This window comes from Rattus rattus, chromosome 2 (assembly GCF_011064425.1).
Source record: "Rattus rattus isolate New Zealand chromosome 2, Rrattus_CSIRO_v1, whole genome shotgun sequence".
Classification (NCBI taxonomy): Eukaryota; Metazoa; Chordata; class Mammalia; order Rodentia; family Muridae; genus Rattus; species Rattus rattus.
Genome location: NC_046155.1, coordinates 98,170,711 through 98,193,587, shown reverse-complemented (window position 1 = coordinate 98,193,587; position 22,877 = coordinate 98,170,711). Strand labels below are relative to the sequence as shown.

Here is a 22,877-nt window from a genome sequence, read left to right as displayed (position 1 = left end):
TTATGGACTCTGAAATTTGACTCCTTATAATGTAATTACTTCATGAAATACTATCGTTGTTGAATGCACATGAAAGTGTAAAGGCCACTCAGCCCAGAGGCTGTGCCAAGCCCAGCTCACCTGACTCAATCGGCCACCATCTGCCCCTGTGTTCACACTGCCTTCGCATAGCTGTGAAGGACAGCAGACTGATGTGGTTTGGTTGGCCCTTAAAACAAAATGGCTGGACTTGGGGATATGACTTGGTGGTAGCCACTTGCCTAGGAGAGGCTCAAGGTTTAATCACCAAGGCTGAAAACACATTTCAAAAAGCTTGTGGTCCAGAGGAGGAGACTTGATCTACCTGTAGTGTGTGTCATGGTGGCCCAGGGTGGCGCGAAGCCTCTGTGGGCAAACCAGGCAGTGAGAGACAAGCTCTACAGATGAGAAGAAACACAAATGAATTCAGTCAAGACCCAAGATCCTGCTTATAACTAAAATAGAAGCGGCATCTCGAGTGATTCCCAGGGTGTGTCCTGTGTTCTCTTCTGTGACACCAAGCCCTAGCTCAAAGGCATGGGCTCAGGGTTCTGGCTGTCTGGCAAGCAGAACCTGGCCCAGGCTAGCCTGCTCCCTGTGGGGAGAGTCAAAGATACCAGGGACACAGTGAGGTTCTAGAGGTAACCGCCGGTTTCTGCTCAACCTCTCTGGGTTAAATTGATTTCCACCCAACCTCACTCAATTAAAGACACTATAACTGCCAAACCTATGAGCTAAGTAAATATTGGTTAAAAGTAAAATTTGAGTTTTGCATTTGACACAACATTTCTCAGTGAACATCTTAGGGGGAGAAGTTCTGTTTGGAGATATAATTGGCTTTGAAAACTTGTACCTCTGATAAACCAAACCCTAATTTCAGTGCGCACAGCGGTGTCTGAGGTGTGACACAAGCAGCACCACAAACACTTGCCGAGTGCCCGCTGTGCATCACGTTATTCTGAGAGCTAAAGATTCACAGGTAAAGCGAAGCGTAGCACGCAAGCAAAGTGTGCCCTGGTGGTCTACGCAGATCACTGGAACAGAGAGCCACGATGGTGGGAGCCAGCTGTCACACAGACGGTTGGCAGCCCCGGAGAGGGCACAGAGGGTGGGAGGACACCAGCAAGGACAAGCAGGCCTCCCACAGTCCTGGCTGTTCTGAAGCAGGCAGAGAACTCTGGTCTCGCAGCAGTGCTGAGCAGCTCTCAGGAAGGCAGAGCATCTCCAGGAGAGTGGGACGTTAACTCACCTGCGCTCCATGCCAGGGCCACCCATGCTTTAAAGACTCATCAGCTAAAGTCCAAAGGGACAGAACTGAAGGCAGGAAGGAACAAATCCACAGCCATGAGTGGGTCTTTTTCCCTTTTCGTATGTGGTGTGCACTTGTATGGGTATGTTTGCCTGCGCATGTGTGTGTCCAGGCCGGATGTTGGCTTCTGACCTTTCTCATCTCTACTTTATTTTTGAGATTGGGTCTCTCCGTGAACCTGAATCAGTTCCTGATGGTCTGGGTGGCCAGCAAGGCCCTAGGAGTCTTTTGTAGCTGTTCTTCTCCAGCACCCGAGGGTTACAAGTGTGCATGGCCTTAGCTGGCTTTTATGTGGGTGCTGGGGATACGAACTCAGGTTCTCATGCTCGTGTGGCCAGCAACTTACTAAGTCAGCTTCCCACAGTGCCTCCAGCCCAGGCTAACCTCGGTATGATAAGCAGCCAGGAGTTCATGGAATAGTAGTGACACTGCCAATATCTTATCTAGACTGACATTCCTCACACCGTCTCCATGGCTGCAGGTACACGTTGTGGGAAGAGCTTACGGGACAATCATCAATTTTATGGGGAACCTCAAAGCAAGTTTAAATAGATTTAAAAAGAAAGAAATCTCACAAATCATGATTACCTGGCAAGAGATATAATTAGAAATCAGCACATCTAGGATGCCCAGAAGAGCCCTATATATTTGGAAATTAACCAACTGACTCCCAAGGGACCCACAGGTCAAAAATAAAAGCCACAGGAAAAATTAAAAATACTTAAGTTGAATGAAAAACACAGGTGTTGGGGGTGTAGCTCAGTAGGTGAACACAGGCTTAGCAGGCACCAGAGTTTGGGTTTGCTCTCCAGCACCAAAAAATAAACAACCGAGAGGCTATAGAAAGCCAAACAAGACATGATAGAGGGAAACATCTGAAGTCAGACACATGGGACTTTTCAGTCTGTTGTGTCTCCCAACCCCCTTCACCTTCCTAAAGTCAATGATTGAGATCTAAGCTTAGACACTACATTTCCTTGGCCAAATATTAGGTCAGACCAGGCATCTTCCCAGTATTGTGGATCTCTTTCATAGCACCGAACATGTGTATAGTGTGGTTGCCCATCTCCATGGCTGACAAGATCTGAAAGACTAAATCATTTCCTTTCTTTTACACAGTGCCTCAGCCCAGGCTAACCTCGAACTCAGCAGGCAGCTGGCCTTGATCCTCCTGTCACTACCTCACCAGAGGTGGGATCACAGGGAATGCCACCAACCCTGGGTTTTAGTAGCTAAGCAAGCACGATACAGTCCCAGTCCCGAGATCTTTCTTTGCATGGCTATACACCTGTGCCTGTCAAAGCGGCTAGTGCATGGCAAGTGACAACCTTGGTCACCTTGAGAACCGGAGCCACACGCTTGCATTTGGGGGAGGAAGGGTCAGCCTGGCATGGTCAGTCCCTTCCTCCCATCTGTGCCCCACAGAAACAGCAAAGCAGTTTACCTTGTTGTAGGCCAGGCTAAGGTATCTCAGCTCTGGGAAAGGCGGGGCCAGCGTCTGGTTCCTTGCTTTTAGTGACTTCACAGGAAGAATCTCAAATATGGGAGGAAGTGAACATACCTTGGTTGTCTTAGGAGGGAAAAAAAAGAGTCAGAGTCACAGTGTCACAATGATTAAAGAAAAAGTTGGGGCTGGCAGCAGCCAGCACCCTTTCTATTGGTGAAAGACTTCTGTAGATAATGTGGCCAAAGAGACACCTAGGGTCATAAAGGCCAGAATTCTGACTCTATGTTCTATGAGGTCACAAGAGCTAATTCTCCAGCATAGCTGAAAGTTCCAATGTCAAGTTCTCTGGGGACACAGAATACTAGAGTGCTGCAGACACGGAGCTCTGCCCTTCCTCCAGCCCCAGCCTGTGCACCTTAGCTCTGGCTGCCCCTTCTGTGCATCAGCTGGAATTCCCCAGGAGGTAGAGGAGGTTTTGCACAGGGGAAGGCCGTCAATCACCGGAACTGGGAGGGCAGGATCGTGCTGAGAGGGGAACCCAAGTTCTCATTCAGGGTGGAGCAACAGCTAAGTCCTGACCAACTTGAGGCAGGCTCGACCTGATGAAGGGACAGCTCATCGGGATCCCTTGTAGTAGCTGGCAGTAGCTACAGTCTGGAGTGCCTCAGGGCCAACATGGGATCAAGCAGGAAAAGGGAACTGCTGGATTAACTGTGCCAAACTCAAATCACTATGTTCAGTGAATTACAAGGAGCCAAAGGAAATGATGAGGGTAGATAAGAGACTAAGGTGAACCAAATGTCCCTAGAGGCACTAACTGCTGTATGCGCTTGATCCCACAATCCTACTATCTCTTGTGCCATAGGTGAGCATGTGACGAGCGACTACTTGGAGCCAAACATTTTATGTCCTCCTGAGTCAACTTGTGAAGCTACACACATGAGACAGGTCAGTGTCAGGTAAATGGTAGTGTTTGGAAACTTAGATGGCTCCTCAGTATGGGTCACCTACCGCAACCTGACAGAGCTGGGTAGGACAACAGCAGACAGGAGTCTCCCCTACTTTTCAACTCCCCGTGACAGATGGCCTACAGCCATGTCCTGTGCAACTTTGAACTTAGGGTCATATCCCTGCTCAACTCCACACTTACACAAGCGAATCATCTAAAAACTATCCAAGAAGATTAATTATCCCTAAGTTCATTTCATATCTCCCATCATCCTTCCAGGCAGAAGACATAACAGTAATTAAGGAGTTTCCATGATTCTAGAAACAGATCTGAGCTCAGATTACCCCCACCATGGGACTAGAGGTAGGAACAATAATTGTTCCATAGTGGTAGTGGGAGCAATCCTGTCAGGACTGAACCAGATTTCCTCATCAAGAGTCCACAGGACCTCTACAACCAGACCTGAGACAAGGAGATGCTCTGAGACAGACAAGACGGATCGACTATATACTCAAGGCCCTGTCACACAGTCAGTCCTTCCCCTACATAGCCATGGGCTCTTACGTGCACCCCAAGGACAAGGCTAGCTACCAGTCCCTGTTTCTTTTCAGTGTGGCTATGCTGCATCATCAGGTTCTTCCTTGAAGACCACTCATCTCGCTGGTTGATTCTTGATGAGGCAGGTGGCAGGAGCTTGGCCTGTTTGAACCCTTCAGGGTCAGAAGTGGAGCAAGAAGACTAGGTAAGTGGAAAGAGGCAAGCCAGAGTAGAGCGCAGGCCAGAAAAGCCAGAGTACACCAAGCTGAGGGCATGACTGGTCCTCTCTTAGAGGGACATGCACCTGACTATTACAGAGAAAGACCCCTGAACATCTCTTCCACCCAATTCACCTTCCAGGTTCTCAGATACTGAGCGATAATCACCAACGTTCCTGCCACCTGCTATTGATTTCCAAGGTACATCACTGGCCACAGGCCCCTCCACACAATATGAATGTCCTTTAGCAATGTGACCCTTGGCACACTGGCCAACTCAAAGGAGCAGCTGCCATTTCTGCACTTCTAAAACAAGCCTGGCTGCGTTATGGTGAAGGCATATGAGGCCTTATCTGCCCCAGATCTCAGTGTTGAACTTCTAAAGTCCTGGGACTAAGTGATGGGCTATCTCCTAGCCAGGGTTCCTTGGGCTGCCTGTTAGCCAGGGTTCCTTTAACCACATTTCCATTCTGCTAATGGGATTGGGATGGGGCCTGGTGAGACCTGGTTGGAAGGTGTGGGCTCTGAGCTCAAACCAAGAAGACTAGCAAAAGTTGTGCTCCCTGGTTGGTGAGTATGTGTCAGGAGGGTGGATGCCAGCTTCCATGGGGGCAATAGGGACAATGGGGACGTGGGGAAAAGGTGCACACAAGCTTCACAGGTGGGGCCTCCCAGACCTTGCCTTATGAGCCTCACTTTTTGTCCTTTATAATACGACTGCAGTTGTCTAAACAGGACCCTTCTTGAGATCTTCTGAGTTCTAGTAAGTTATCAAACAGGATGGGGGGTTTGTGGGGACTCTCAAATTTATAGCTAGTATAAATAGCTTACTGTCTTCTCCTCCTTCGTGACTACCACCTAGAGTGTGGCCAGTGTTCTTAGGAAATGTGTGTGTGTGTGTGTGTGTGTGTGTGTGTGTGTGTGTGTGTGTGTGTACCTAAACTCAGTCTTACACTGGGTGGTTAGTGTCAGCACAGTGCTGAAATGTCATCCTGCCCTTCTGACTTCCTTTGACAAGAGAACATGGCTGAGGTACTACATTTGGATTTCTCTCTTCCACTTCTTTCTTGCTCTCTTGAGATCTGATTCTGTCCCATGGTTAGACCAGGGTGAAGATGACAAGGGAGAGGCCAGGGCCACCCGTATGCTTTGAAGCTCAGCTCCCAGCTGGTTGCCATGGTGGCAAACCCAGCAGACCCATCTTGCTAGCTCAAAAAATTCTGGGAAGTAACCAGAGAAATTAGTGAGTGCTTGTCGGTTTTGTTCTGCAGAAGAGGTTAACTGGCACGGTTTCTCACCTAGTCATGTCTGTGAGGAGGTGGCTTTCTGTGCTATGCCTCGAGGATAGTTTGGCTAGGTGTAGAAATGCAAATGGATGCATCTATGTTTTGTTTACATGTATCTGTCTCCATGAGCTTGGCTAGTGAGCTCTGCCTGGAGACAAAAACCAGTACTCTATACTGACAAAATCAAATGGTACAACTTTGACAGCAAGGTTCTGAGGCACTACACCCTGCATGAACTTGTCCACCTTTTGAGACCTTTGTCAGAGGGCCCTGTGAGTTCCATCCTGGTGGCAGTCCCAGTTATATCACCTGAGGTAGCTGCTGTCATTACACTAAGCTCAACAGTGTCTGGAAATTGGGGGCAAGGCTGTGAACCGATGAGGTCAGAGCCCGTTCAGTTCTCCTACCACATCAGCATAGGACTGACTCACAGTAGGTGCTCAGCAAAAACTTGTTTATTTAGTGTGACCTAAAGAAATGTCTCTGGTGGCTCTCTTAGCTTTTTCAGTTTTGTTAGTTCCTATGTAACACTCTTGTCATTATTCTCTAAGTAGCATAGTACAACTCTTTACAAGAATTAATGCTCTATCCAGTATTCATAATCCAGACGAAGCCGGGAATGGAGCTCAGGGGGTACAGCACTTGCCCTGATTGTGCAAGGCCTTGGGTTCTTTCCTAGTAGGACAACAAACACACACAGATGTGAAGTAGCAGTTCCTCCTACCTCTGAGGTTGAAAATCCAGGGTAAGAAGAGAACACAACCTCTGAAACATAAAAAGAGATGGGAGGAAGGTGGTGAGGATCCCTAGGACCCACAGGGTTGGGTCTGCATCTCCCCCACTGTGTCTTCTCGGTGCCTCCCCAACAGGTTCCAGCGCTAACCCGGAAAAGGGTCAGACGGGAGAAAACCCAACTCCTTAGCCAGGCTGCTGGGCCCCAGCATGGTTGGTTGCCTCCCTCTTTCTCTCCCCTCTTCCCCCCTTCTCCCTCCTTCTCCCACCTCAGCTCACTCTGCCCTTCTGCTCACTCTGTGCTTTAGTCACAATATAACTTGCAATATGTGAGCTCTTTAGTCACAATATAACTTGCAATATGTGAGCTCTTTCTAGCCCCAGTGCTGCTGGGGAGGCTACTCAGGGTAGAAGCTAACCAGCTGTCTCATAAGAGAGACATGAACAGGAAAGACACCCAGCTGAGGAGGAGGAGAAGACATGTTGAATGCCTTGAACCAAAATGTGTTGGTTGGTGCAGTCAGTGAGAACAGCTGGCATTGGGGAGAGACTACAGAAGCCATCCTGGGGTGGTCGGACTCAGATGAGCCAACCAACTGCTGAATTCACTTAAGGACCAAGGCAGGGCATCTATGGGACTGCATCCTGTGCAGGCGGCACTCTCCTTTACCTGGGGTCTGGGCCCTCCTCATATTTCTGACAGGATGAGAAAGGTCACATGAGAATAAACAGTAGAGTACAGGAGCCGGGACAGCATTCGCCCTGAACAGTTCTCCTAGCTGGCAATCTAGCAGGGACAGGGAAAGGTTCATGTCGCACGTAGCCAGTCTGCCAGGGAATGAGCCATCTTAGACTCTGACAAGGAGGTGCCTGGTGGGAGGAGGTCTGGGACAGCAGGAAGGAAGGGGCTCCCTTGCTCTCTGTGTCCCATAGTGTCTCAGCTGCTGTGATTCCTAGGACTAGCGGAACGGAAGCTTTACCACGTGAATATACCAACTGGCCTATTTTCAACATCCATAAAGCAGCCTAACTCTGACCCACTTGGTGGGTCCTCTCTTCAAAGATCTGGGTCAACTCCACAAGGTCAGCTGAGGTCAGATAGCAGCAACTCGTCCTCATGTCTAAGACTTAGGTCTAGAGTCTAAGAGGCCCTTCCTGCAAGACTCTAAATTTCCTGGGTTCCAACTCTTCAGAGAGAGAGAGAGAGAGAGAGAGAGAGAGAGAGAGAGAGAGAGAGAGAGAGTGTGTGTGTGTGTGTGTGTGTGTGTGTGTGTGTGTCCAGGCTCCAGCAGCTTCACAACATTGTCTTCCAACACTTAAAAAATGAAACCGTATCCAGCTTTCCTAGGAAACGTCCTAGAAGTGCATACTGGAGGCTCTGAACTCATTGTATGAGGCAAGCACAGCCTTTATCACCAGTCCTCACAGGAGCGTCTTAACAGAGGAAGACATTACACCAGTCACCTGCTGGACATGGCTGCAAAATCCCTTCACAAAATGTCAGCACATCCATTGGATGGCTGAGGGGTGTGGTCTTGTCCTGGGAATGCAAGACTGAGTGAACATTGAGGCGGCTGTCCAAGGCTCTCTCACTTTCACCAACCCCTTCAAATAAAGAATGTGAGGGTTGGTGGGGCATGTCTTTAATCCCAGGGCTGGAGAGACAGAGGCAGAGGTAGGCAAATCTTTGTAAGTTATAGGCCAGCCTTACATGGTAAAGACCCTGTCGCAAAAAAAAAAAAAAAAAAACAAAAAAAAAAAAAAAAAAAGCAAAGAAAAAAGGTGAAAAAAAAAAACAAAAAAAAAAAAAAAACAAAAGAAAAAAAAAAAAACAAAAACACTTCGCCACCACCAAAAAAAAAAAAAATTATCACTCCAATTTTTAAAAAACGTTCAATAAAATTCAACACCAATTCACAGAAGGAAAAAATACTCCAGAAAACTAGGAATACCTATGAACTTCTTTAAATTTAAGGCATCTACAAGAATATGTACAGCTAATATACTTTTGAAATACTGAACACTTTTCTCAAGATTGCAAAGAAAATTTCCCACCATCACTGTTTTCAACACCACACTGTTTTGGTCAGCCAACAAGGAAATAAAAAGGTGCCAAGAGCTATCACAACAGGAAAACAGGAGCTGAAATGGGCATCTATAGAGGCTGCCGCCATGGACGCAGATGAGTTCAAAAGAACCTGGAAGTGACGAGAGGCAAGGAATGAACGTTGGACCACTGCTGGACATGAGCTCAGTATGTGTACTGGCGACAAAAGAATGGGGCTGGAGTATAAAGCGGCACCACCGATGATCACATAAAGGGATCAAAGTCCCAGAACGCATCTGACCACAGATGTGCATGGGTGCGGCCTTGGAAGCAACAGAGCCTCCAGGAGAAAAGGGAGGACCTGACAATCAGGTTGGAGAGGTGGATCAGGGGAGAAGAGGACCAGCTGCTCTACCAGAGGTCCTGGTTCCAATTTCCAGCACACAATCTTTTGTAACTCTACTCCCAGGGGAGCCTATCCCCTCTTCTGGCCTCTTCAGGCACTGCATACAAGTAGTGCACAAACATACATGTAGACAGAACACACACATAAAATAAGTGTTAAAATTAAATAGGGTGATAGGGTGTGTTCTTTGACTACTCTGGAAAACACATAAAGACATTGTTTCCACCTTGACCTAATCGGTGCACTTCCAATCAAATCCCAGTGGGATGCTGTTGGAAACTGACGGTTCTCACGTTTAGGCAGAAGTGCAGGCCTTTAGTGGTGCCAGCAATCGTTGGGCCAGCAGCTCCCCTGAAGGTAAAGCTCCAGCGGTGCTCACTCCTGCTGCCGCCTCGGCTTGGGAGGGCAGCGGGGTATGGGGTACTATGCTAAAACTACATGTGCATGCAAACAGCCTTATGTAACGGTATAATTAAATAAGTGAAAAGAGAATTTCTATAACTCTTTATAGAGAACCAAGTGGGCAGGCCAATGGCAGACCAAGCTCACATCTGGCCAGAAACAGACATCCCTGTTACAGAAACAAGTCAGGAAAGAAGAAAACTACCCAGTAGATTTTTTGGTAACATATTTATAAAGGATTTGTGTCCAGAGTTATAAAAAAAAAAAAAACAAAACCAACAAATCAAATCAAGAAAAGAGTACACATTCCAAATTAAAAGTAGGTAAAAGACTTTAGTATTTCCCAAAGGAACATAAAACTGACCAACAAACACACAAAAGGATGCCTGACATCGCTCATCATTTGAGAGACGGAAGTTGAAACCACGATGCTCTGCCACTACATAGCCAGCGGAACAGCGAAGTCCAATTCAAGCATTTGTGAGGCTATGGGGTAACCAGAGCTTGCACACATCAGAGTGGGAGTGAATTGGACCAGCCATGCTGGGAAACGTTTACAGTGTCACGGATGCTCAACATACTTGGAGATGTGTGACAAGCATGTCTTCTCCTGGACCCAGTCCCCATGGAAAGAAGGGCAAGTGACCACTGAATGGTAAGAGGAAGCTCACAGCAGCTCACAGCCCCAAACTAGATATAACCAGGTCTCTCAACAACAAAAAGGAAATACAATGTGGTATACACAGCATAGATAAGACAGGGGAAAAGATATATGGAGAAATATTAGTGGATATACTGATATAACACCGGGGGGACAGTCTTGTGCATGTGCATCAAGTTGGGCAAAGGTGGTTATTCCTGGAGGAGGTACTTACTGGGAGGGTCCCACTGAATGTTCTGGATTGAAATGTGAGTACAGCATGTATGTAAAGAGTGTAGAGAACACTTCAAGCTCTGCACAAGATGTCTCTACTTCACCCGTCATATGCTATTTTTCCCAATTTGAACTGTAAATAAATGGTTGGCAGATACGCAGTAACATAACTACCTTAGTGGGACCAGGACACAATATGTCCAACCCAGAGATGTGCTCCTCTGTTACCAGCTTGGGTTTAAGATGTGTTCCTGTGTCTTTCCTTCCTGCCTCTGGGGGCTGCCATGTGGCTGTGGAGCCATCTGAGAACCTAACAGGAATCACACTCACAGGACAGGCAGGTAAGGTGGTGCCCCAGGAGGATGGAGAGACCCAACGCCCTTGAGGACACAGATGTATCACAGACCTTCCTGACTTCTTTCTTAGTATATTAGGTTTTTTTTTTTTAATCACTTTTTCTTGGAGTTTGAAAGCATCGTACCTGACAGAACTGTTTTGGAAGTCACTAAGCGGTTCATTGAGAATGCAGGAGCGCCCAGAATCGGACTCTCAGATCAATTCCCAGAAGCTCACCCCTCGGTGGAGCAGCGTCAGGAGTGAAGGGCGGGCTCACCTGTGCGGTCCACATCCTTTTTCATGGGCAGAACGGTATAATTTGGCTGCTCGTCAGGTGTCTCAAATATCCACATCTGGGGCTGCAGCTCTTTCTGGGAATTTGGCCCCTCTGTAACCCAGTCCCCTGTCCCATCACGGAGCTGAACCTGTTGTAGGTATGGGATCCGGAAAATCTTGTTTTGGTCCAGGCTCAACTTCTTCAGTCTTCAATTAAGAAAAGTAAATTCAGAATCCCAGCAGTGATACCACCTCTGGGGTATTGCTGAGCAAGCTGGGGGACACACATGGATTCCGGCGTGGACAGGGACATCTGTTGTGTGACCTTGAGTTGGGGGAGAGACTTGCTTTCTCTGGGGCTCAATGCTCCTATCTCATAATGGGAATAATGTTTATTAATCTTTAAGGCTCTGGTGAAGACGAAATGAGACAATATGCAAACACTAGGCACAGAGTAGCATCCAATAAGTAGTAACTGAATGCAAAGGAAATATTCTAGGGATCTTTGCCACATATGCAGAACTTGGAAGTTGAAGTTCTCTGTGGGATTGTGAGTGGGGGGAGTTATATGGGGGTTGTATGGGAGGGTTATGGGGAGTTGTGGGGGGTTGTGAGTGTATGGGTTGTGGGGGGGCTTGGTTTCAGGGTCAGGGATCTATCCTGGGCAACGGCTAACCCTACACATGACGGGATATAACCTTACTGATGTTGCCCTTGTCTGTCAAGCTAAGGTCAGACACAGAACTGACTTGCCCAAGGCTACAAAGCAGAGTTAAGTGGTGGATCTGGGACTCCGCCCCATGCTGTGTAGCCTGAATGCAGCCCTCAGGTGTGAGCCTCTCTGGGATTAGGGACAGTGATGAGGAAGGCTGTGACAATACCTCCTGAGCCCAGCCAGACTGGCAAAGCAACTGGGATTGGACAGTTTGTTGTCATCCAGCATCAGGGTCTCCAGCGCCGGGAACCTCAGGATGTACTTCTTGCTTGTCAGTGATGTCACGGACGCCTCCCTGTGGGCACAGAGATCTTGGGTACTGAGCGGGGGTAGAGAATGAGAACCACTATCCCCAGGGAAAAGGGGAGACAGAAAGCTGACCAGGAGGATTAACCAGATTTGAAACTTCCCTAGTGCCCACAAGAGGTCCATGTAGAGATGAGCAGCAGGCCTACTTCCCACCCACTGACCCCTTCCCCAAGTCCTGCTTGTCCACACAGGCCTTGCCTGGAGAATGTTTGACTGACACTGGGCATGGGCTGTGCTGACAGTCACCTCCATGGTGAATGAAGCAAGACCTAATTGTAGAGACTGTGCAACAAATGGTACACTGTACAACTCTGGCTGAAGGCAGATTGCTGGGTACCTGTTGTTACCTAGCCCGAGGATTTTGGTAACCATGGGGACGATATACTCTTGGCTTGGATCATGGCTGTGCTATTGAGGTTTTCTTGGGGAATTCCCAAAACACCTGAGAGAGGAATTTCAAGAGGCTGAGGCCCTGGTGATCACAGGTGGGCCGGGAGTGGTATGGTTTGGATATAATGGTTAATCTGATCTGTTTTCAGGGGGTTGAGGCCAGGTTGCCCTAAAGATCCATGGGTATATATGCCTCAGATCACAGTCTCACCCCTCCCTGCACAGTGTCACTCTATCCACACAAAACAGAAACACCTGAGACACACACGAACACAGAGCTCATTCGTGAGCTACACGTACACAGGCAAGAGGTAAGGCGACTAACATTTCTCCAAAGCCTAGTCATTCCTTCTGCGATAAGGGGCAGCACATGTCCTTGGAGGATGTCAGCAGGAGACATTTGGCCTACCTGGTTTCCAATCAGGAAGCTCAGCAACTTGCTCAAAGTCTCATAGCTACCAGGAGGCAGAGAATAAACTGTCTGATCTGTAAGCCCAGACCCTCCCCACCACCGGCCGCCTCTTCCCACCACCAGCTTCCTCTTCTGGCCATTCTAACTGGATTACAGGGTGAGAAGATAAATACATCTAGATAGGGCTTGGCAAAGGTTCCATAGCAAGTGCAGAATTGGGGTGGATCTGAAGGAGTAGGAGGAGGGGGTGAATAAGGTCAAATGTAGTGTATAAAATTCTTAGAACTAATGGAAAATGAAGGCCCTGGGATGTACGTCTATTCCTTAAATCATGAACTTTTTACCATGATCTTGGGAGGGGTTCGGCCATTCCTTCCCCTCAGGGATTCCTTAGCAGGTGTTTATATTGCCAGGCACTGGGAGAAAGGGGCCCTGCCCTCCTCTCCAGGCATTTCCAGGCTCATAGAAGAGGCAACTGCTATTCCTGAAGCAGGTGGGGGTGGCGGGGTCAGGAAAGGCAATGCTTCAGTGAACTCATAAGGAAGGATAGGGGGATTTTGCCATGCTCTTAACACTGAAAAGGGAAAGCAATAGGAGAAATAACCCTGGCTCTGTAGCTCTGGGCAGCCATGCTTCCTACAGTGAGGCCCAGACACACACACACACACACACACACACGCAGACAGACACACACGCAGACAGACACACATAGACACACACACTCACAGACAGACACAGACATGGACACACAGACACACAGAGATAGACACACACAGACATCAGACACACACACACTCACACACAGACACACACACAGACACATTCTCTCACACACACACAGACACACAGAGATACACACACACTCTACACACACATCACATGCATACACACACAGACATGCAGACCTCACACACAGACACACACAGACACACTCTCTCTCACACACACACACACAGACACAGACACACACACACACACACACACACACACACACACATACACACACACAGCCCAACTGTGAGGATACTCTGCTAAAGTCACAGAGACAGGTGGATATAAAGAGAGAGAACTCTGGGCTGCTCTCCAGTCTTTGCACCTATGATCTTAACCTAGATCCTGTTTATCTTTAGGATACAGTTGTGAGATTCCCGGGCTTACTGTAAAACTGACAGACTCCTACAGATACATGTTCTGACTGAACAAGGGCAGGCAGGGCAGATGTGGTTTTAGAAAGGGCACTGTCAGCCCAGAGGACAGGGGCCTTTAGTAACAGGGACCTTTCCTTTTCCTAGAAGGAAAACTTCTGCCCAGTGGATGTTGAATCTCTGACAGATTAAGTGGGAAGGCACACAGCAGTTCTTTGTTCTATGCCAGGGAGGCCCGATGCAACTCAAGCGAGTCAAGCCTTCAGAGACCTCCTCTTAAGCATCGCCATGGTGAAGGGGCTCCATTTGTTTCTGTGACAGTAATCCTACCTCACGAGTGTTCTTAAAGTCTGCTCTAGTCAAAACTTAGGAAAAAAGGTTTTATTTTCTGTCTATGAAATAGGTGTCATAAAAGAGGGACGGGGACTAGCAAGATGGCTCGGCAGGCAAAGGCTCCTCCTGCCAACCCTGCCAACCTATGCTTCATTCCTGGCACCCACAAAGTAGGAGGAGAGAACCAACTTCCTCAAGCTGTTCTGACTGCCACACATGTTAGGGTAGGTACACTCCCATAATAAATCAGTCTAAAGAGCACACAATTATGAAGGATGCAGGGTGCGCGGGCACGTGCGTGAGTGTACGTGCGCATGCACTCGGGGCATGGGACCTAGCAGGAGGAGCCAACTGCAGCTGTAGCTCTCCTGTGCTTTCCCCACAGTCTGGCGGATGGAATCCCTGAAGTGGCAGTTTACCAGAGATGGAGACGCAGAAGTTTCCAGCTCTCCATGCTAGAAACAGCGTTTGCATTGCTCTTGCCTGGGAAATGGATTACTGTTTAAAAAATAGGGTAGGCGAATGTCTTTTTAGAAGCTGAATGCACACATACACCTAGTGGTTGGGTTCAGCCATAGGAATGCACGCTGCTTATAAGGAGCCTGGAGCTCTAGCTCAAGAAGCCCGACACCTGCTGTACTTGACTTCTGGTGCAGTAAGAAGTAATTTCTTATACTTTATGCCAAGAGCCCCACAGCTCTCTCAAAGCACAATGATTTCAACTGATGCCCTGATGCAGACAGGAGCACATGTACTCTGCAGTTCTTATATACGGGGCAACGAGTTTCTATTCGGATCTGAAATACCCACCATGCATCATGTGCTAAATGATTGGTGCCAGCTGATGGCTTTATGGAGCAGTCATAGAACCTCCAAGACATGAAACCTTGTTGCAAAGCCTTTAGGTCACTGCTGAAAACAGGGTCCTCCTTCCCTCGTTCCCGTCCCGAGTTCTGTCTGTGCGTCCTAACTGCCACATGTGCTCTAAGGCACCCTATATCAAGACAGTCTGCCTGGTCACAGCCAGAAGCTGGGGAGATGGTGACCATGGTCAAGCCTTGGAGAGTGTGAGCTAAAATTAGCTCTTCTTTTTTGCACTTGTTTCTTTGGGGGTTTTCTGTCACAGCGACACAGAGCTGACTGACACGGGAGGCAGCAATGGTAGGGACCAGCTTTCCTTTATGCAGCAAGGCTTCCCACCAAAAAAACCTAACTGCTGAATAATGAGCAAAAAGGAACAAGATGCCTCATTTTAAAACCACGAGGAAGCAGTGTGCAGACTGTAAATCCCAAAGAGGGGTTTGAATGGTGGAATCTGGGCAGCCCCAAGGGCATTTGCTGATCCTGCTGGAATTGAGTTATGGCTGAGCTGTCTGGAGAATCAAAGCCTAGAACACACCGACAGTAGGCCATCCATCGAGAAGCAGAGAGGCTAAAGGCATGGCCGCACTCAGGAGAGCCTGAGCCAGACAGAGCCCCCATCTCATCTCACAACCAGGAAAGCTGTCTCGGAGTGACGGGGCAGTCTCAGAGCTGTACCTCGATTCCATGTCATTAGAACAATCAGGAAATAGCCACAGTGAGTGCCCTGGGAGCCACAGTGAGGGCCCCTGGGAGCCACGGTGAGTGCCCCTGGGAGCCACAGTGAGTGCCCCTGGGAGCCACACTGAGTGCCCCTGGGCACCTGTCCAAATAAATGCAAAGGTTTATTGTGTCACAGACGAGTAACGTGGGCCAACTGCCTTCAGCGTAAAAGAGAGAAGTCACACAAATTACACATTTTAAAACAATGTACTGTGCTTGCTTCGGCAGCACATATACTAAAACAATGTACTTTAAGGTGCCTGAAAATTGATGAGGAATTATGGGGACTGAGTTCTATGAGGTGACCCAAAGGCTGCTCTCCCTAGGGCTGTCTGCCCACTAAAGAAGTGACAGGCAGGCTGGGAAGTTGACCAGACAGTTTGTTGGTAGTGCCAGTGGAGGGGCCCAAACCCTAGGTCCATAGCGTGCCACAGAATGGAAGCCCAAGGACATGCCCCTGGTTATAGGTTACGACATTGAAGGACTAAATCGTAAAAGGCAGTGTGCACTAGAAATAATTTCAAATAATTTTAGTTACTATAATTGTATTAGGAAGGTTTAGAATTATTCATGTAGATGATCAGGGACTCTCAATCTGACAAGAAAAAAGTGATTAAGTTGTTCAAAGGGAGAGTTGGGACATCTCACTGGGTTCTGTATTTGCATTTAGACTACATACAATTGGTCTTAAGTGCAATAGAAAAGCAAGTTCTTGCCTCATATTAGCTAATTTTGAGTACTCGTTATGACCATAGCTACCACGCAGAGCAACACCCACACAAAACATTCCCCACACAAGCAAGCAGCACCACACAGTGTTAAACTAGACTTATACAAGCCATCAGACAATACCTGCAGACTTGTGCAAGCCTCTGAGGGTGCGCTGAAGATACAGGGGCCACCATTCAGTGTGGGGATCATGGAGGTCAGGGGAAGACTAGAAATTCAGCTCACTTGTAGTCCCCCCCACTCCACAGTGTGCATTAGACACAATGGCCAATTAACAGAACACCCACAGTGTTTACTCAGTAACAACCTGGTGGACTGTTACTATGGAAAATGCCACCTCAGAGCTCTGAGACCTTTCCTTCCCTAACAGTAAACTGAAAATACCATTGGCACCCCAAGGTCACTGCAGAGAGAGCACTGCCAGCGGGGAAGAGTAGGGCCACAGAGGCTTCTGAAGCACACGACAGGCCTGCAAAGTGTCACTTGTGCAAATGCCAGGTCTTGAAGAATGTCTGCACTTAAATCTTCAACACCGTGGTGACTCCAACAAGGACTTCCAGAAATAGTTTGTCTTAACCTGACAGGGACAACAGTGTACCCGTGTGTCCTCTTCCTTCAGGGTCATGTTAACTTCAAGCCTTATCACCATCAATTCATAAGGATGGATTATTTTGATGTCCCACAGAAAACAACATGCTGACTGGAGTTGGTGACAAGAAAAGTTACTACTCCCATCCCCCGAGTTCTCCCACTCCCACCGCTGCCATGGTTTAGTAAGGTACAAATGGGTCACAGGCAAGAGGTAAAACACACAAGAATTCTGGGGACTGTCAGCTTGCTTAATGTCCTTGGCGTTCGGGTACCTGGAGCATGTTGAGCTGTATCTCTAGTACCACCTGTTGCTAAGAAAAAGGCACAAAGCTCCATTGGTCTCTCTGGGATCCAGAGGCTACAAGTAAAGCATTTGTGCTTTTCAAAGCATTGACTAATTATTCCCCGAGGTCGGCGGTGGCCAGACGAAGCTCTGCAGCAGGCTGAGAGTGTGGTGAGAACTGCCCTTCTGTGTGACCCACTCCGCAAGCCCACTGGGAGCAAAAGGTCCATAGCAACAGATGTGTCACACAGCCAGGATTACCACACATCCTGTTTTTCAAGGGAAGCCTGAGTTCCTCCATTTTCTCAAACAACTGTTCTTTTGTTCTCCCTTAAATATGTTCTGGTTTGGATGATGAATGACTGACAAGGTTATGCTATAAATAGAGCCCTTTGTAGACAGAAATAGTGGAGATCATTAAGAGCAAAGTAATACCCTTATTCTGATCAGTGTTTTCTTTCTGAAGTTCGGTTTTTGGCTCACTGCTGTGTGCTGGCAGAGACTGGCACATGAGACACAAAATGGCCATGTGATGTGAGTCACTTATGAACCATATGTCTGACAGAATGGTCTCATCAAGTGCAGAAATACACTTTTGAAATAATGGACATATTTCTTTTCCTCTTTCTTTCTTTCTTTTTTTGGAGACAGGGCTTCTCTGTGTAGCCTTAGCTGTGCTGGAACTTGTAGACCAGGCTAACCTCAAACTCACAGAGATCTGCCTGCCTCTGTCTCCCTGAGTGCTGGGATTAAAGGCGAGCACCACCACACATTTAAGATGTATATATCATGGCGTGCTCTGCGATGCTTTGATAAGATGCACATTACGTCGCGTTCAAACCAGCACAAGCGCATCGATTTTCCCAAACATACCATTCATGATAAAACATTCCAAATATTTCCTTCTAATTCTTTTTATTCTTTGAAATACATAGCACATACTGGTTATCTGTATAATATAACTTATCCTAGTGGATAACAGAATATAAGAACTCAGTTCTATACACCCACAGCTTAATGTTGGTCATTCACCTTTCCTCATGCTCCACTCCCAACTTTCCCCAGTTCTATTTTCTTCAACTCTCAGCATTTATGAGATAAACTTTAAAAAATTCTGCATATGGGAGGTATCATTTAAGGTCAGACTCCAGAAAGTCTGGATCATGGCTCAGATTCCTGAGGTGTCTATCCCAGCTGTGCCACTGTCTCTCCATCAGCCCGCAGCTAAAAGCTCAGGACCAGCAGCCCAGGGAGGCCTCCACTGTACTTGCGAATTACTTTGTATGCTATGATCTGGCTCTACACAGCAGAAAAGCTCGGAGCAAAGCATCTGACTATCCATTTGCTTGCTTGGAGAGTCAGAAGCACAGATCTTCCATGGCCAATGGGTGAATAACAAAAGCTTGTAAAAAAAAAGGGGGGGGGGTCGGGGGAGGGAAAACTGCTAGCAGTGAGGTTTGGAGTGATCTTTGAATGAATGAACTTCCAGAATAGGTAGGGGTATGAAGGCGATCCTGGTCTCTGTCGGTATGTCCTCTGTGGATATATACACTGCAGCGACCTCAGTGACCAGATGGACAAGGTGACCTAATTCCGTGAATGTCAGGTAGCCAACTGTCCTCACAGCAGGGAGGAAGACTATGCAGGTCCCCCTCATCAGAGCCCAGCTGCGCATCGTCTGCCAACAGCAGAGGTCACTGCTGTGCCGCAAAGGGCACCGTTTCCTGGATGGAGAGACTGGCTGAGATGCATCCATTCCTTCAAAAGGGAGCACTAGTGTCTATTAAAAGTTTTCCCGCACAGTTTGGGAGACAGATCCACCTTCTCCGCCCACAGTGCTCTACAGCCGGAGCTGCCATATTAGTACAATGGTTCTGCGTTGACTGTGCATTGACCTAAATACACAGTCAAAGATTGAGTAATCTTTGTTTCTGCGCACAGCGTTGGTTTCTGTCTAGGGTTCTTTTACAGCAGTCTCTGGCCACATCCTGCACCAACACTTCCTGCAGAGCTGGTTTAAAGATCATGAGTTCATTTAGCTTTTGCTTTTCTCAAAATCTCTTAATTTCTCCCTTAGCACAGAAAGACAGTTTTATTTTTTAATTGTGTGTGTGTGTATGTGTGTGTGTGAGTGTCTGTACATGTGAATGCAGGTACCCTCTGGGTCCTGATGCTGGCGTCTCAGGCTGTTGTAAGCGTCTGGGTGTGTGTGCTAGGAATCCAAGTTGAGTTCTCAGACATGTCTCCAGCCCCAGAAACAGCCTGATGGACATATGACTCCTGGTTCTTTTTTTTTCTTTAGCACTCTGAATATGTCAGACTTCTCCCTTCTGGCTGCCATCTTACTGAAGGCTGATAATCTTACATTATGCCATATGTGGCATAATTTCTCTTGTATTACTTTCAAACCCCTCTCTATCTTTGACACTGATGTGTCTGCGTGTGTACATGACGCCCACTGAGCTTCATGGATATTTCTATTCACACAAACTTGAGAAGGGTCACTATTTCTTCAAAGAATCTCTCCTTCCCCCCCCTTCCCTCCCGTCCCCTTTCCCCCTCCTCTTGCTCCCCCCTTCCTTCCTCTCTTCCTCCTCCTCCAGGGCTTCCACAGTGTACTGTGGACACTGTTTGCTGGCAGTATTTCTTCAGATCCCTCTGGCTGTATAGATGTCAATCCTTTTATTCCTCAGACTTTGTAAATGTAACTGCCCCACCTTTAAGGCCACCACTTCTTCCTTCAGCTCTACTCTGCCTTAGCATTTCTCCAATGACCCTCACCTCCAGAACTTTCAGTTGTACAATTTCTGATTTCTTTTCAGGGTCCCTCTCGTTGCTATTAATATTTTGCTTGTGTGTAATTTTCCAGACTCACCCCTTGTCTTCTGTTAGCTCTCTTGGCATCTTTACCACTGGTGAGGTTTTTTTCTCTAGAAGATCTTCCTTCAGATTTTTCTGAGAAATATTTCTGTTTAGTTTTTCTTTACAGCTTGGGATTTTTAGTAGAGAACTGAATGTTGGAGTCTGCTAACGTGACGTGATAGTTCTTTATCACGTTAGCACACTCTTTTCCCATCAAGGTTTCCTGAGATTGGCTTATTTTTGTAATTTTTATAGGCTACCCTCGTGGCAAGGATCATTCTGAGGCATCAATAGCAGGTCTTCTCAGATCATTTTGGACCAGGTGCCTTTCTCTGGACATTTATAGTGAGTTTCTGATTTCTTCCACATACACACTTGCTTTTGAATGTCCTAGACTTCACCTGGCTCCCAAAAAGGGGGAACGAAGAAACACTATCAGTCTTGAGGTTTCTCCGACTGAAGTGGGAGGGGCTTGAGCAGTGTGGGGACAACAATGGATGACTGACTACCTCTCACAGTTAGTGGTCACAGGACAGATCCCTATCAGTTGGAGAGGAGGGACATTTCTGCCCACTCTGGGGACTGCAAGCTGTTCAGTTATGCTACAGAGGCATATGTGTGATTGTTACCACGAGATTTGGGAGGGCAGGATGGGTCTAGCTACTGAGAAAGACCTGAAATTATCAGCAGTTTGACGACTCAGCCTTCTTCCTCTGGAAGACATGTCTTCAGCGGGTTCCAGAGTCCCCAGTGGTCTCCTAAGAGATCTGCCAATGCACTTGCTGCTAGGTGAGGACATGAACCGGGGTGCTTCCTATCCTACCCTCTGCCCTCTGGTGAAATAGCCTTTATGATGCACACCAGACATGGAGAGCTGGGGAAATGGGGACCTGACTCACAGTGGAGACGGCACATAAATCGGCAGTCAATGTGACGCTGGCTTTCCATTAGCATTCTCATTAGGGACCTAGGAATCAAAAGGGAGGCAGAAGCTCCCTCTCACAGTGATGCCTGATAGTGTGCTTCTCATTTCCTGACTCTCACTCTCTCCTCCCCCCCCCCCCCCCCCTCTCTCTCTCTCTCTCTCTCTCTCTCTCTCTCTCTCTCTCTCTCTCTCTCTCTCTCTCTTGCTGTGTGTGTGTGTGTGTGTGTGTGTATACACACACATGGGAGGTGGGGCAGGCTCTGAAGCCAACTTTGTGGAGTCAGTTCTCTCATCTTTGCATGGCTCTCAGGGACTAACTCAGGCCATCGGGCTGGTGGGGAAGTCCTTTAAACACTGAGCCATCTTGCTGGGCCCACACTAGGTGCTTCTGATTTAGAGTCTGTCTTCTTAAGAGAGGCGCTTCTTGGGGGTCACCAGAATAATCTCAGAAAACTAGAAGCTAATATTGTCACTAGCCACTTGGGTTTCTTGTTTCATTGAACCAAGAGGCAGGCAGAAAGGGGGCTTGCTTTTGACAATATAAGTAATTATCCAGAGTAAATACGCTGCTATTATTCCTCGAAGATCCAAAAGAATGTGAGTCTGTGGTATTATTGGTTTCCTCTCAGAGAGCCTAAGACATTTAGCAAAAGTTTCTAGAAATTATAGTACCTCCTAAAAGCAGTGTGCTAGTGCGCAGACTCTTCAGGAGTGAAGACTGAGGAACTCTAACTAGCTAAGGGGGCTGGATGACAGTAACAGGACTATAGATGGGTGACAGGAAAATGTGTGAATATCCACCATGGCCTCCCGACCAAGTAAGAAAGGTGATATGACGATTATGGATGCTCTCATCCCACTTTCCTTCTTGTCTTATGTACACGTATGAGTGTGTGCACGTCCCTATATATGTTTTATGTACACATATGAGTGTGTGCCCGTCCCTATATACCACGCGTATAAGATGCTCGGTGATGGCCACAGCTCAGCTCATGGAGGAGGAGGGCGTGTCTCCAGTGCAGTTTCCTGAGGCCTGTGGTGGTTACTGCTGTGGGCCCGTGTGTGCACCAGCCATTTGTCTCCTTGTTGTCAGCCTTCAGTCTTTCCCTCTGTACTCAGAACTATCTGGTAGAGGGTTGGGGACAACTGCTTAACTGTACTTGCTAGACCAATATTTTAATCTGGCTTCTAGCCGGGTGCTCTCGGTGGAAGGGATCGGTAAGAGCCTGCCCAGCACAGCATGGTGGGAAGCCTGGCCCCTGACAGCAACAGCACAGGAACAATGGCAGTGGCTGCTGTGCCGACAAAGGCCGAGGCAGCTGGGCTGGAGTTAGAGCCATGGCCTCTCAGAAAGTCCAGTGGCAGATGCAGATTCGTGCTCCAGCAGTGTTCTAGGACTGACATACCCAGTGTCTCTATTGTCATTGGTGATGCTGGAGGTGGAATGAAAGTTTGTTGGCTACGTGTTTTAAAGGAGCCCTTGTCTTTAGAGGCACATACTGAATATATATTACAATTGAATTTGCTTATTAATTTGTGAGCAGATTAATTTAAAACTCAGTACATTTTTCTTAAGAATAATCTATAGTGGGTATGATATGGGGTATAGTTTTAACACGCTGGCCACAATCTCACAACTGTCAGGTGCTAACTACTGGGCAGAAGAAACATGAGAACTTATTTTACCTTCTATCCTCCTGTGTTAATCATTTTGTCCACTGCTGTGATGAACACCCACGAAAAGCGATTTGGCTACTGACCT

At 47.6% G+C, this 22,877-nt stretch overlaps 1 protein-coding gene across 3 annotated transcripts in view; it reads right to left on the bottom strand.

Annotated features, from left to right (window-relative positions):
- The window catches only part of Xrra1 (X-ray radiation resistance associated 1), a 64,929-nt gene that overhangs the window by 8,777 nt on the left and 33,275 nt on the right, over window positions 1-22,877 (bottom strand). For 2 of the 3 annotated variants that reach the window (XM_032893029.1, XM_032893030.1), the window contains exons 1-3: window positions 11,719-11,800; window positions 10,839-11,044; window positions 6,489-6,529 (exon numbers count right to left, since the gene is read on the bottom strand). In XM_032893029.1, the coding sequence (XP_032748920.1) occupies window positions 6,489-6,529; window positions 10,839-11,044; window positions 11,719-11,780 (309 nt within the window). In that variant the 5' untranslated portion in view covers window positions 11,781-11,800. Of the gene's footprint in view, window positions 1-2,771; window positions 2,898-6,488; window positions 6,530-10,838; window positions 11,045-11,718; window positions 11,848-22,877 lie in introns of those variants that run through there. The other variant, XM_032893028.1, reaches the window with a different exon arrangement.